We start from the raw sequence: 15,688 nt of genomic DNA, 5'->3' as shown, positions 1-15,688 counted from the left end.
CCCCCGTGGCTTACAAACACACCCCAAGGGGCGCCTGGGTGGCTCAGTCGGTTAAGCAACTGCCTTCGGCTCAGGTCATGATCCTGGAGTCCCGGGATCGAGTCCCGCATCGGGCTCCCTGCCCGGCGGGGAGTCTGCTTCTCCCTCTGACCCTCCTCCCTCTCATGCTGTCTCTCATTCTCTCTCTCAAATAAATAAATAAAATCTTTAAAAAAATAAAAAATAAAAAAATAAACACACCCCCACTTCCCGCACGGCCTCTGTGCCTGCCTCTCTCTGAGGTCCCGAACGCAGAGGTCCTGGAGACACACCGCAGTCTGCTCGTTTCCGCACACGAGCCGAGGCGTCGATACCGTGTCAGAGACTCGGAGAGCCCACGCAGGGCGGCAAGTTCGCGTGGTGCCGCCTGACGGGCGTGCGCTCAGAGCACGGTGGCTCACTCTGTCCGAGCGTCACTCTGGCCCCAGGGCCATGGGGGGTGACAGGGAATGAAGGGGAGTGTGGGGGGCGGGGGGTAAGCAGGGCTGGCATCTGAAGGCTGAGCAGGGGGCTGATCTGTTCACCGCTCTACAGACCACCGGCTCGCTCTCCTGACCTGTGGGACAACACGCCACTTGCAGGGTGGTTGCTGGACTCAAGGACAATGGCACCCAGCCCGCAAACATCCAGAGGGTGTGCTACAGGGCAGGGACAGGACCGAGGCCCCGCCGCGTCCAGGCTCTGCGCCCCGAGCTGTCGGCACAGCAATCCGCCCAACGCCGCGACACGCTGCCTGGCACCCTGGACAAAGGACAGTTCGCCTTTCAGTGACAGCACCGCCCTGTGCTAGTCATGGGGCAAGAGCCGGCACACACACGGCCACGACACACACGTCCACAAAGGGGAAAACTTCCGTCCCCCGCCGGCCCCACCTGACACTGGAGCGCGACAGCGGAGCCCAGGGCGCCTGGGGTCTGACCAGGCAGGATGAGAGGTTCCTGAAAGCAGCCTGGGCCTGCAGCGCACACTGAAGACCTGGGGGAGGCAGAAAGTTCCAGAAGTGTGTCTGAAGCTGAGGGGCTGGCAACACGAAGGGCACCTGAGCTGATGGGACCCTCGCTGACTCCCAGGACAGGAACATGCTTCACAAACACACACGCAGGACCCCAGACTCCAAGGGACACGCCCAGGAACGGACACCTAACACGCAGGCACCTCGACCGCCTACAGAGCCTAAGGGTCCAAGAAGAATGACCCTTCTGGGATTGACGTGGCATTCCCGACCCAAGTCACACTGTCACCCCGAGGTACGCATAGTCCAAACGAGGGTCGGGCTTCAAGCCCGGCACAGGGAGGGAGTTACAGGGATGCAGGTCCGGAGCACGAAAGGTACTCATTGACGGACGCCACCCAGGAATGCTAAGCCGAACTGCTGCCTGATGGAAACACGATTTCATCTCCTGCGGCGGGATCAGTATCTACCCTAAGACTTGAAGGAAAAGGGGTGCCTGGTGGCTCAGTCATTGAGTGTCTGCCTTCGGCTCGGGTCATGATCCCAGGGTCCTGGGATCGAGCCCCGCATCGGGCTCCCTGCTCCGCGGGAAGCCTGCTTCTCCCTCTCCCACTCCCCCGCTTGTGTTCCTGCTCTAGCTAACTCTGTGTCAAATAAATAAATAAATCTTAAAAAAAAAAAAAAAAAAGATTCTCTCTCCCTCTGCCTTTTCCCCTCCCACTCGTGGTCTCTCTCTCAAATAAATAAATCTTCAAAACAAAACAAAACAGGGACGCCTGGGTGGCTCAGTCGTTAAGCGTCTGCCTTCGGCTCAGGTCATGGTCCCGGGGTCCTGGGATCGAGCCCCGCATCGGGCTCCCTGCTCCGCGGGAAGCCTGCTTCTCCCTCTCCCACTCCCCCTGCTTGTGTTCCCTCTCTCGCTGTGTCTCTCTCTGTCAAATAAATAAATAAAGTCTTAAAAAAAAAAAAAAAGACTTGAAGGAAAAGGAAATGTCACAAAAATCTCCTGCAATGTGGAAAATTAACTGCCTTGGGAATGCGGGTTGAGAGCAAACAGGTTCTTCGGTTGAGAATCAGGCTCACTGTAGAGCGAGGGTTCCTGCAGGCTCTGGACACAGGGGATCCTGTCAGCCGTGCTTGCCTGGCCTCTGACCTGCACGTCAAGGGGACGAGCGCGAAGTTACGAGGCCTTCGGGATCCATCAGGATCTCGTGGAGCCCGGGGGTGGGGGTGAGGGTGTAAACAGGAACACGGTTATTCAAAATGCCTTCCTGTGACCCAGAATTTGCAACTGCTTGTGTCGAAACCACCCCCCCCAAGTGAGCACTGTAAATACCGTAAATGCTGTAAAATACTGTAAATAAAATGCTGTAAAACACTTAGGTATCAGTGTTCTTCCCAAAGGGGCAGCACGGCAGACTCGAAACCTCCGTGCGTCACACGACCTCAGTGTTAACACGCACAAACCAAGTCAGACCCTCTGCAGGCCTCGACTCCCGTGTGTGTGCGGAGAAGAGGAAACTCCCCAGTCCTCTCGTTCTGGACCTGCTCCTCTGCTGATCCTCTGCTCTCAAAACTCAACAACCCAGCAGTGCCGGGCGTGGCATTTCATAAGCTCTGCTCACAGCTAGCGGCGCATTCGACATTAGGTTAACTGCCTCAGGTTTTTAGGTTCTGTTGCATTTGACGCCCACTTAAAAAAAAAAAAAAGATTTATTTATTTTGGGGGGGGTGTAGCAGGAAGGGTCAGAGGGAGAGTCTCAAGCGGATTCCGTGCCGAGCAGAGGCTGACATGGGCTCGATCTCATGACCCTGATCATGACCTGAGCCGACACCGAGTCGGACGCTCACCGACTGAGCCACCCAGGCGCCCCTTGACGCTCACTCGTGTCATAAACTCTGAGATCCTAGTTTAAGAATGGGTAGGCGAAGGCTTCAAACTTGAACGGGTCTGTAAAAAGACGAACGCCTTCCCGAGTGGCTGTGTCTGTTGTCCGTGTGTCTGGCTGTCCCAGTGTGGCAGAAAGGAGCTCAGGACCAAAGCACTGGATTGGAAAAAGCTCCCTTCCAGTGTGTGCTCTCCACCTGCAGGGAGAACCGTGCAACGGTCGTGCTGAGTGTGAAAGGAGCAGAAACTCTCAGGCAGGCAGCGGACCAAGCAGCTGAGAGGAGAAGGTAAGGGTAAGTGTGTGGCCACCGAGTCCCAAACCGCAGCCAAACCTCAGTGCCTCTCCAAGGACGTGAAGAGGCCACCTGGGTCCCCTTGCCCCGGCCCACTGAGGCCAGTAAACAGGCATGGGGGCATCCATCATTACCCAAGACTGGTCCCCATGAACAGGCCCAAGAGCACCTCCTAAGATGCAGCTTCCAGAGAGGTCCCGGACCCTTGATGCTTCTGCACACCGGCATTCACACCCAGACCCCCGCTCCATCCCACCACCACCCGGGCTCAGGCCCGACGCTTCCCCCACAGCCACATCAAAGCCCTAACTCTTGCCCAAAGCTGCCCAGTTTCTTAAAACTTGAGCCCCGGGCCACTGACAACGCAGATGTTCTCAATCTTATGCATGTATCTCTTTACCACTCCTCAGTCTTAAAGGGTGGGGGTCCCTACAAGGAAGCCCAGCCACGGAGTCCGCTCCCTATGCTCCATCTCTTATGTTTCAACCCAAAGGGCCTCTCACTAGGGTTTCTCGCGGGCACTAGTGATGAGCGTGTTCTATACTAGAGCGAACGGTCAAGCTCGGCACTTTCATCCAAAGCAGCAGCACCAAACGGACGGTCCCCGATGCACGAGGCTGCGAAAACGAATGCGTTCAGTAGAGACCGTGCTTGCTGTCGACGTGTGGTCCAAGCCCCTTTCGGATGCAGGCCAGCGGCGGCTCCCAGGCAGCCAGCGATCACGGGGTCAACGAGATACACACAACCGTTCTGTGTCCACAGACACTGTGTCTGTTACTCTCAGTACGGTGTTCAACACATTGCAGGAGACGGCACTTTATCACAAATCAGACTTTGTGTCAGACGATTCTGCCCACTGCAGCCTAATGGAAGTGTTCTGAGCACACTGAAGGTGGGCTAGGCTAAGCCGTAATGCTCAGTAAGTTAGGTCTACCAACTGCATTTTCGACTTCGGATGGTACCAACTTACAATGGGTTTATCAGCACCTTGCCCCATCGTTAAGCCCAGGGAGGATCTATCCATAAAAAGAGAGTCAGAACGTTGGCTTGAGAGCAACACGGGTCCAATGACACCACCTGGGTCATTATACTAGAAAACATAAACATTATAGGATAACGTGGAACGCTCCAAATGATCTTTATTACAAAATACTTCACCGAACACACTTGATAAATACTTCATACCAGTGCTTATTACTGTGAAGGCTGCAAGTCACTGCCAAGAGAACGATCAGTCACTAACGTGGGAAGGGGGTTTCTTCCTTCAGGGACGCGGGGTCCTCTGCTCTGCAGCTGATGCTCTCCAGCTGCCGGCCCTCCAGGAGGAAGCAGGAGCAGGATAAGGGAAGGCACTGCTAGGAACAGCTTTCTGAAATCAACGCATCTTGGCGTGGATCAGGAATGACATGAATTCATATGCTGCAAAGAACAGCTAATCTTCTAGTGACATGAATAAAGAAGGGGGCGAGGGGCGGGAGGAGATGATGCCAGAGACAAAAGAGGACTGCTCTCCCGGCTTATAATTTGAAGGTACAATGGTCAGTAATTTAAAAAGCAGCAGTTAAAACTGCAGATTGTGAGAAATACAGGGTGACATGCTGAAAACAAACCACAAGGTTGACTTATACTTGCCATAGCATGGGGAGGGAATTCGCCCCACCTGGGCAAATGCACATCTCACAGCACACATAAATCCAAGCATATCCACGTATTTGGTATTCTCTATCCCTGGATCTTCTGCAGAACTTCTCAGAGATAATAACTAAAGCAAGGCCAACGCCGTTGACCTGCATGGCTTAGTGCGTGCTTTCCCACTCACCCCTGGGCCTTCCTGAGAACCAGCCAGGTGGGGAGTGAACCCCTTACTTAAACGCATGAGGCAGACAGAGCTCAGGGCAGTTACGTGCTGTGTCGGGGCACGGGCGAACCTGAGTGTTGCCACCAAGATGAAACCTACCCCACCGACTCAACACTGCCTTCTCCACACGGCAACTTAAAATCTCCCACGGTACGTAGAACATTCCTTCCTGCCACCCATCATGGTACCACTCACACACCTGAGTCAGGTCACCAAGAGGAAGCGAGCAAGAAGGAAATGCCGTGACGTCATGCTCAGACATCCCCCACCACCCTGGAGCCAAGGGGACAAATGACATCTGTACCTCAGGGACCCAATGGGCCAAAAAACATGAGCCCGGGAGCACTAGCTGGAGAGGGGTGTGGGGGCAGCTGTTGGGGAGACAGTGGAGTAAGGGGGGAGCCGACTATTTCTGGCTGGCAGGCAGAACTCCTACCCTGACTCGATGAGCCAGCAGAACAAAGCGGGAGCCACATTGGGGGCCAGGTGGGGGCCAGGCAAGAAGACAAAGAAAATACAGACAAATCTCCCTTTGAGTTTGGGAGAAAGCCACTTTCTGAGAGAACACCAGGTACAAAATCATCAAAATTCTAGATCCTGAAGGGAACTCTTGACCTTAAAACTGGGAGGAGGCCTTAAGACCATCAATTCTAAGCCCCCAGACAACAAACACAGCACCCCTTCCAACATTCCCTGACTGGCCTGGGTTTGGACACCTCCAGTGATGGGAACTTTCCACATAAGAAGGCGGCCTGTTCCACAGTGTGTGGGCTTCTGAGAAGTGACTGCCTACTTTTGAGGCAAAATCCCTTTCCCTGGGAGTTTCCCTCATCGGTACTAACTGCTGGGCCCTTCTTATGTCTGCTTCTCAAATACTGGCAGACAAGTCTCCACACTCCCGGGCTTCTCTTTCAAACTAAAAATCTCCGGTGTCTTCAATGAACTTGGCTCCCAGAATCTTCCATGAACCAGATCAAGAAAGCTGATTCGGGACACACTCTTGAATGCAAGAGAGATCAGACTCTCACAAGGTGGGGATTCTAGTTTGGGAACTAAACGAATCAGAAGAATAAGCTCCAAATACCTGGGAGCTATCGAAGAGCTGGCTGCGTGGTGTGGAAGGAGACAGAAGCAGCCTTGCTCTGGGACTCCCACACCACAGGAACTGTGCCCGTTTCTAAGGTAGCGGGATGTAAGCTGCAGGAAAGCAAGTCACAGGTAAGCATCCCTAAGTCCAGAATCCTGTTTCACACACTTCACAGACCGACTGGTGCTGGGTTGTTTTAAAGCCCTTGCGAAGTGAGCAGGAAGGTACAAACTGGATAAATACCCGCCGTTCCCCACCCCCATCAACTGAAGAAGTGGCGTCTGAGCGATTCTGATGGGGGTAGGAACTGGAGAGAATGCGAGCTGCCCCAGCAAGGCTGGTGGCATTGTCCACGGACTCCCCTCTCTGGAGTGGGTCAGCAGGACCTCTGAAAGCAGCCCGGGCAATGACAGGCACGGAGAGAGCACAAGACTCCCTTTGACGACCATCTCAAACAAGTGGGCATCTACTCAAGTGAATGTGTGTCCCGCTGGTCCCACTCAAAGACAATCCACTGAATAAAGGGAGCAGTCCTGCGTGCTCCCGGAAACGCCTGGCTCACTGCGTCATGCAAAGTCTTGGACCTACTATCACACCAGAAATAGATTCAGCACTCCGTACAATCCCCAACAAAGGACTGTGTAGGAAAGTGACCCTCACTTTCCCTTTCATTCCTGCCAACTGAAATGCACCTCTTAAAATTATCTGCATTTGTTAGATAAGGACAAGCCAAAGGATCCCTTCACAAGCCTCCCACTGGGGCGGCCTGGTACAGAATGAGTGAGCAACAGTGTCCACTTTCCAACCCAGGAAAGCTGATTTCTCCATAAGCTCTGAGTCTTTGGATCCACTGGTGATGTTAGGATGGAAAACCAACTAAGAAAATGGAAATAACAAGAGATTACAAGAACACCAACCAAATGAATGGACAGGGACTAACATGTTTAATTATAGAGGCATCTACGTTAATTCTTACTTAATGGGAGAAAAGAGAACAGATGTGAATGCCTCTGTCAACTGAAAAACCTAACGAGAAACAGAATTTCGAGGGCCGTCACCTACAAACAAGTAAACATCAACACCACAGCTGACTCAGATTTGAGCTGAACAAAACCCAGAGCAAAACTATGGCGGGCAGATGGTCCTTCTCTCGAAATGATACAAAGACAATAATCTCCCTTCTTTTTGCTAATCTGTTGACCTTAATCCCAATTCTGTTCATCACCTGGGGACAGAACTGTAGCTCTACATACTTTCTCTCAATCACTGTCCTTAATAAATAAAACCTTTACTTTTCTTCATTATTTTACTCACTGTGACATCATTTTAAATTAATGATTGTTTTGAATCATTACCGAGAAAAGTAACAGCCTAAAGGAGATTTCCTATCAAAAACAAATTTATACTAAAAACAAAACAAAACAACTCATTGTGGAAGCTGTAATATCCTTTCTTATGCTTGATGTTGGTGCTAATCATATACATTTGAGGAACAGGATGACTTCTTAGATGTTAACTACAGAAATCCCAACCAACCTTCCGGCGGAGAATCTTCTCTTTTCCTGCTGTTAAACTCCTAGTGATCCTGCAAGACCCAAATCATTTTATCCCTCTGTGAGGCCTTCATTAACTCCTTCTCCTGCTCAAGGACATTTGCTCCCTTTTTTGTGTTCCCCAGTCCTCTCATTAATTCCTCCCACAAACATTTATTAAAAGTACAAGAGCCAAGCACAGTACTCTAAACTCTGTAGTATGAAGAGGAATAACACAGGCTTCATGCCCAGGAGGGAGAAGTGGCAAGTATGTAAACGAGGTTATTATTACACACTGGGATTAGCAGTGCTCTAACGGAGGTATGTTGTGCAGAGAAATACAGTCCTGCTTCCCCTAAGTATCCCATGAAGCTGTGATTCCTTAGAACTTCTCCATCCCCCAAAAGACTACTGGGCCTCCAAAGACAGGAACGATGCCTTGCTTAGCTCTAGCTCCTGCTCAGAACACACCACAGAAACTCAATAAATATCTGTTCCATGCTACAGAAAAACAAGACAACTAAAAAAAGGGTTAAGTACTACCAGTGCTTTACAGTTGAGTCTTACGCTTCCCAACAAAAGGTATGTGTTAACTCTATAACCAACCAGATTTTGCTGCAATGGGCCAACTGAGTTGAACTGTTCAGACCCTCTTTGGCAGATGTACTTTTGAACGTTCCTTTGGCAGCATGATATTCCGGTGCTCACAGGTGGGTATGCTGACACACGGGCCTCCACGTTGAGAAAATTAATGCAGCAAGACACCATCCAAGCCTCCAGCGCCTGCCTTAGAGCGTCCCTGGCTGACCTTCGTGGGGGCAGCCCTGCCTGGATCAGAGTGGGCTGCTCTGTTCTCCAGGAAAGCAATTTGACCTTATAACAAAAACAATGAAGGTTCTCCTAAATTACTATCTAGAGTCATTTATAAAAAGCCATGTGATTTCCCAAATATGGAGTACATAATTAGTTTAAACCGTTTCAAATGAGAAACTCTGAATTATACTGTTTCTTTAAAACCGTGTACGTCCTTTTCAGCAACAAATCAAGTTAAAAAAATAAAAATGTACCAAGTTATTTCAGTAATTTTATTTCATTTAATTACTGCTTCCTCTCTTTCTCCACTGAAGATTTTTGTTTTGTTTTTTTTTTAACTATAAAACAGTCTACCTAGCTGCACAAGTGGCGTGATACAAATCAAGGAAACCAGAAATTGAAGAACAAAGCCACTCAAAAAACGTGCTGTCAAAAATCAGTTGTAAACTACTAATCTGAAAAGCTAAGTCAGGGCTATCCGTGAATCACTTTATTGCTGTCATCAATCCTCAGGGACAGCAACAGAACACCCCAAAGGCACCTGCAGCCCCGCGCGGGCACTGCCTACAGCTGGCTCCAGGGAGGGCTGGCCGGCAGCAGCGGGGGACACAGAGCGCATGCGCCAGGAAGGGACCCCCCCCCCCCCCCTGCAGTGTAACTCATCACTTGTTATTCGATCTTTTTTTTGCAGTAAATTATACTTGTGTCAACAGACTCTGGCCTGGTGGGGGGTGGGGGGGGAGGGATATCAAGTCATAGGAACCTGCCCTTGATCGGACACAGGGCCGCTCTGAAACCTTCTGGGGCTCCTGATGGTTATGAACCTAAGAGAGAGAAATCGGCCACGGGTCTCTGGGAGGCAGGGGTGTAACAGTCGGAGGAAGAGGAAACGCCTAACAGGGATTAAAAGGCACAAGAGAACCATCCCACAAAAGGAGGTGCTCCGATCCTTTCATCCTGATGCTTTAAGACAAGAAAACCACACGCACGTGATGTGTGAGCCCGTGTATGCTTCAAAAGACTAACCACCTTCCTTCCCTAGTCTAGGTACCTTGTCCAAGACCAAGCACGTAATCCCAAGAAGCTAAGTAAACGACCTAGTATAATACTGACTTCGTCTTTTAAAGTTATTTTCCCAGAACCAATTGACAACTTAATAGCTGAAAGAGTCTAATGAAAGGAAAACCTGCCCCGATGACAAGGGTCCTCTAATTTCCTTTATACTTGAAAGAACTTCAAATTTTAATACACTGTGGCCCAAGATTTAAAGAAAGCTAGAGATGCTGTTCATGATGTATACTGCATTTGTCCGTAGTTCTGAAATCCATAAAGGACTGAAGATGGAAGCTTTATTCACAAATGCTTAGCAGACTCTAAATGGCAAAACATACTTATCACACTGAATGGGACTATCTCAGGCTCCGCTGCACATTATCGGTGTCTGAATGCAGGACGCTGCCCCCACTATACACACAGTGTCCTGTAATACACAGCATTTTACCTTCCTAAAATCCAAATTTTCTAAGTCTTGCAGACCTCCCTGGCCCCATGGTTTGGGCAAGGCTTTGTGGACCTTGCGCTACGGACACTTACAGGGAAACGGAGCCTGGGTTCCACTGCATCGGAATGTTACCTCAGAGCATTTTACCTTAAACTCAAAACTTCATTTAAGTAGCACCTAACTCTGAGCAATTTACATCAGAGGAAGCAAACATGTAGAAAGTAGAACAGCATAATAAAGGGGCTGCACCTTGACCGGAAGAGCCACTGACCTTACCAAACCTCGAGAACAGAGACACTGCTCCAGGCCTTTTAGCCAAAGGCAGGTGAGGACTGTGGCTTTTTATGTGATTACCTCGAACTTCAGAGTCGAGTGAGATCCTGGAATTCGGGCTGTGTGTGCTGTGACCTAGCTCATTCATAGTCCGTTCTTCCACACAACCTACAATGCTAGCTAGTGTTACGTCTCAGACCAAAGTAATTCCACCCTGAGAAACAAACAAACCAAGCGTTACTGTAGTTATTATTGTTATAATCTTACACTACCCTAGAGGAACAAATTCCAACAAGCTTTATACCTTTGCTTTCCAAATGCATCAATCCATCTGACCAGATCACCAATACCCAAACCCCAATACTTTGAACTTGTATCGATAGGGACCACGATGAAACGCGTTCATTCTAAATCGTGTGTGTGCATTTCTACTCCCCTCCCCGCCAACCATGGGTACTTGTCTGGAACCCAGGCGGCTAATCACTGTTTTCAGCAAATCCAGGAGAACAAAAAGTCAAGCCTGCTATTATAGGCAGAACTGGACCCTGCGGATTTGAACCTCCACTGAACGCAAGTCAGAACAAGAGCAACTTTACACCAACCAACTTGAACAAAATAACTCACATCATTTTTTAGTACCTTAAGAGCATGCAGGAAGGGATGGGATAATGGCTGGAGTCAATCACAGTCCCTTCTAGAACATTCCGGGTCAGGTTAGCCACGAGATGTGCAAGTTCAACTAACACAAGGCTGGCAACAGGTAACTTTGTATCACAACCTCACCGATAAAAAGAAAATTCTGATCTTAACTCTACTGCATATTCAAGTGCTTAACTTCAAATATTCTCTATCACATTCTGAGGATCATTAGAAGCATGTTACGACATGACATCACTGATCTTCAGTTTCCCTTAAAAATACTTAGGCGAGGGCGCCTGGGTGGCTCAGTTGGCTAAACGACTGCCTTCGGCTCAGGTCATGATCCTGGAGTCCCGGGATCGAGTCCCGCATCGGGCCCCCTGCTCGGCAGGGAGTCTGTTTCTCCCTCTGACCCTCCTCCCTCTCATACTCTCTGTCTCTCATTCTCTCTCTCGCAAATAAATAAAATCTTAAAAAAAAAAAAAGAAAGAAAAAATTGCTTTAAAAAAAAAAATACTTAGGCAAGCACAATGATGTCTTTGCCCTGGCTGTTTGCATACACACCCTAGGCAGTCAGCTGACCTGGGAAGTCCACTAGGGAGGAATATTCTCGGTACTCTGGGGAGGGGGGTAAGTTACCAGTGGACAATCTCTAATTAAAGCCCACACTGCAGGGCCTCAACTACCCTCATTTCTATCAGCAGCAGGGTTTGGGAATCAGAACAAGGGATGTTACTAATGATTTCTCGGTGGTGAAGTGCATGGGGACAGTATCTTTATCCATCCCCTCCAACCCCAACATGAGCAGGGTGTAACAATCCAGCCCCTCCGCTCACCCACCCCTCTTCCCTTTAGGGTGATGACCCCACATGGGGAAAGAAGGGGATCTGTGTTTTGCAACTTCTGGAGGAGTCTGACCTCCAAACACCACCAGATTACCTAGTTCTTGCAAGACAATATTGTCACCTCTGCCTCCAAAACCTTCCCTGTGAGGTCCCTGTTGGAGGGCGCAAGAAACAGGGAAGTGAAGTTTCAGAACAGGCTGTGGGGTTGTGATTTTCCTTCCCGTACGGGAGAATACATCACTAGCAAACAGAATGCCCTCCCAGACTTGCTCTCCTGCTGAGATTCCAGAGGCCGTGGGGAGAGGCCTGTCTCCCTGAGCACCGGGATGAAGCATCTTTAGCAGGAACGCGATAGGTGAGAGGGGCTAAGTCAGGGAGGCGCCACCACAGCGCTCACGCATGGCAGCACCTACAGGGAGGCCAGGCTTGGCAGGTGGAGGAAGAAATTAAGCAAGATGAACGCTGCTGCTCCTGGCCAGGCAGCACCACCTGTGTGCTAGCTTCAGGGCCAGGTCCCAGGCAGCCCACAGGCATCCCAGTCTGCGAGCGCACAGCGGGGCGGCGAGCGCACGGCTCTGCTTGAGAAGGCGGCTGCGCCGCCCGGCAAGGTGATCTCCCCCCAGACAGGCTCACAGCGGCTGAGCAGATTCCGAACGGCACCACCAGACACACTGGAGGCAGGGGCAGCCACACTTCCCGACCGCAGCGGTGTTACTGGGGAAAACCCGCAGTACGCGAGTTCACACCCGGCGTGACCACCTGCCGGCCGGTGGCTCGAGGAACGCAGGTCCCTTGGCTACTCCCAAATCCCAACGTACTCTGCTGAGCAGGCCGCTGCGGAACCAGGCCAGCTCCCACCACTGCCCTCACCTCCCTGGCCGCGCTGCCCACCTCTGCGCGGGGACCCGTCGATGCTCTCCGCGCTGGACGAGTGCGCGTCGGCTGGGGCGCGCCGCAGGCTGCTGAAGTAGCCGCGGGGCCGCGAGGCGCCGCCGCTCCGGGGAGAGGGACCGCCGCCGGGCGCGCCATCCCTGCGCGCGAAGATGCCGCTGAAGAAGCGCAGCAGCCGGTGCTCCGAAGCGGCGCCGGGGCCCGCGGCCGCCGCCCGCGCGCGCTCCAGCCGCTGCAGGTCGCTGTTGTCCAGCGTGCGGTTCTTGCTCTTGCTGCGCTCCCAGCGCTCCAGGTCCGAGAGCGCTTCGTTCTTGCTGAGCACCTCGCCCACATCCAGGGTGTTGCGCTTCTCCGAGGCGGGCTGCGCTGGCGCCGCGGGCTCCACCGCGGGCCCGGAGTCCGCCGAGGCCTCGCCCCCCGGCGCCCAGGCCAGGCTCCCGGAGCTGCTGTGGCGTCTCCCGCGGCCCAGGGTCCGACTCCGCGACGCCTCGGGCCCGCTCCAGTGCCTGAAGCTGAGGCTCCGCCGCAGGGGCGCGGCCCGGACCCCCTCCACGTCGGGGCTGCCGGGCCCCTCCTCCACGGCCGGGGCGCTGCCGGCCAAGTCCGCGGGCTCGAGGCCGCGTGCGCAAGGCCGGAGCCGCCCGAGCTCCAGCTGCCCAGTGCTGCGGGTGCGGAAGGTGCGGAAGTCCCAGGCGCGCGGCCGGCGGCCCTCGGGCTCCTCGGCGTCGGCCGCCTCCTCGTCGGCCTCCTCCGCCAGCCGTCCGGGCGCATCAGGGGAGCGCGCGGGCCGCGGCCTCAGAGCCGGGCGTGGGTCGGGGCCCGGCGCGGCCAGCTGGTCCTTCCTGACCATGGTTACGGAGATACGGTAGACCGTCTTCCTGGGGGGCGTCCCGCGCGGCATCGCGTCCGCGGGCGGAGACGCGGGCTCGCTGCTGCCGTCCAGCAGGTACATGGCGCCCAGGGCCACGGCCGCCGCCGCCGCGCCGCCCGCCGGGGCCCCGCTGCATCCAGCGCGCCGCGGGCCGGGACGCGCGGTCGCGGGCGCGACGGGGGAACGGGCACGCCCGGAGTGGGCCCACGCCCCCCGGTGGCCGAGAGCGCTGAGCTCAGGCTGCGGGGACGACAGCCCTGGCGCCCGCCGGCCCGTGCGCCGCGCGGCCCGAGTGCGCGGGTCCGGGCCCGGGGCGCCGAGCCATGGGCCGGCGGGGCGGGTGGGCGGAGCGGCGGGCGAGCCGGCGGTCAGGCGCGGGGGCGGTCTCGCCGGCAGGTGCGGCCGCAGCGCGCGGGGCCCGGGGCGGGCGGAGGCGCCCGCGGCTTCATTGTCTACGGCGCGGGGCCGGCTCGCATCTTCAGGCCTTTTCTGCACAGTTGGGCAGCTCCGCAGCCTCCGCCACTCGCTGAGCTGGGACTCGCGGGCAGCCGCGCGGCAGCGGCCGAGGGGCGGGCGGGCGGGCGGGCGGCGGTTTAAAGTGGAAATGCGCGCCGGGGCGGGGCGGGGCGGGGCGGGAGGGGGCCGACGTGCAGCGACCGCAGGCCGCGCGCCCAGCCCGGCGGCCGAGTCCCGCGAGCGCGGCGGCGGCGGAGGCGGCGGCGGGAGCGCGGCCCGGTGGGCAGGCAGAAGTGCCGGGCTGGATCGCCGCCGCGCGGACCGGAGCCTCCGGGGGGGGGGGGGCGGCCTGGCAGCTCGCCTGAACCCTACCCCTACACTACCCCTACACTCCGGGGCCTGGCCTGCAAAACCAAATACGGGCCATCTCTCACCTGTTTATCTGGAGCTCTGAAGAGGATGCAACTCAAACAATGACTTCTTTAGGAAAGCAAGGTATCTCGGGTACTTGTTACTACACTTGGGGGGAAAAAGTGCACGCCAAGATGGAGACAGCAAGGGAGAGGCGAGGGTGGTAGCTTCCCTGTGATGTGCTGCTCACACCACTGCCCTTCGGCGAAGGACCATGCAGTTTCACTCCTAAAATACCATTTGGGTGAAGGGAAGTGAAGTTTCAGAACAGGCTGTGGGGTTGTGATTTTCCTTCCCGTACGGGAGAATACATCACTAGCAAACAGAATGCCCTCCCAGACTTGCTCTCCTGCTGAGATTCCAGAGGCCGTGGGGAGAGGCCTGTCTCCCTGAGCACCGGGATGAAGCATCTTTAGCAGGAACGCGATAGGTGAGAGGGGCTAAGTCAGTATTTTCTCTAGGTGTGGGAAAAGGCCCCTGACAGTAACAGGCAGGAGAACACAGCGGTTCAGAGCAGGAGGAAAGAAGACTTGCCTGTCCAAGCCTTCCACTTCCATCTTAGATTTTACACCTGGAAGGCAGGGATGGAGAAAATCGGACCCAAACTCTGAGCAGAGAACTGAAATAGCTAAGACACCATGTGCCAAGCATTCTGTGTAAGTGCTAAATATTGCACGCTGAGTTTCTCTTCCATCAAACTTCCCCCACCTGCTGCCTCTCTTGGATGTCTAGATCCTGGTTCTTGATATGACCTGATGCAGCACAATATTCTCACGTAGTTGATCTTTTTTTTTATGATCAATCTATTAGTTCTTGATGATGTACTGAACGTAGGGGTTTCCGTTTGCTGGCTTACAAGTTTCCATAGGAAAATGTCATAAATAAAGTGTCCACTGATCAAGCTGGATGCTTACACAGGCTTCTCTAGGCCTGGAACTGCCAAAGATGCGTGAGAAGCTGTTCTGAGGGAAGGTGCTGACAGCAAAGCGTCATTCTGGGATTCCATGACTGTTTCCAAGTCCTGCTTTCCCCTCCTTTCACCAAATATCGTGTTCACGGCACAGAAGGGGATACAAAGATGAATGGTGTGGTCTCTTATGAAGGAGGTTGTGGCTTAGGAAATCTGGATTTTACTTCGGAGGGAAATTAAATATTCAGGTTTAATGAGATAGATCAGAAAGCTTGCTAGGTGATTCCATTTCTTTTTAAGAAGATACTTTAGAGCAGAGGATTTTTAGAGCAGGGAAAACACTCTATATGGCACCATAATGGTGGACATGTGTCATTATACGTTTGCCCAAACACAAAGAATGCACAACACCAAGAGTGAACCCTAAGG

At 53.4% G+C, this 15,688-nt stretch overlaps 1 protein-coding gene across 20 annotated transcripts in view; it reads right to left on the bottom strand.

Annotated features, from left to right (window-relative positions):
* AGAP1 (ArfGAP with GTPase domain, ankyrin repeat and PH domain 1) overlaps positions 1-15,688 on the bottom strand; it is a 517,580-nt gene that overhangs the window by 359,855 nt on the left and 142,037 nt on the right. For 10 of the 20 annotated variants that reach the window (XM_054505934.2, XM_054505936.2, XM_054505937.2 and 7 more), the window contains exon 1: positions 12,591-14,037. The exons of 8 other annotated variants lie outside the window; for them this stretch is intronic. In XM_054505934.2, the coding sequence (XP_054361909.1) occupies positions 12,591-13,563 (973 nt within the window). In that variant the 5' untranslated portion in view covers positions 13,564-14,037. Of the gene's footprint in view, positions 1-12,590; positions 14,038-15,688 lie in introns of those variants that run through there. 2 more of the 20 variants (XM_054505935.2, XM_054505940.2) reach the window with 2 other exon arrangements.

Source organism: Mirounga angustirostris, unplaced genomic scaffold, assembly GCF_029215605.1.
Source record: "Mirounga angustirostris isolate CCGP_5_RB_7025 unplaced genomic scaffold, mMirAng1.0.hap1 SCAF_3, whole genome shotgun sequence".
NCBI classification, from domain to species: domain Eukaryota; kingdom Metazoa; phylum Chordata; class Mammalia; order Carnivora; family Phocidae; genus Mirounga; species Mirounga angustirostris.
This window is presented reverse-complemented; position numbering and strand designations above follow the sequence as displayed.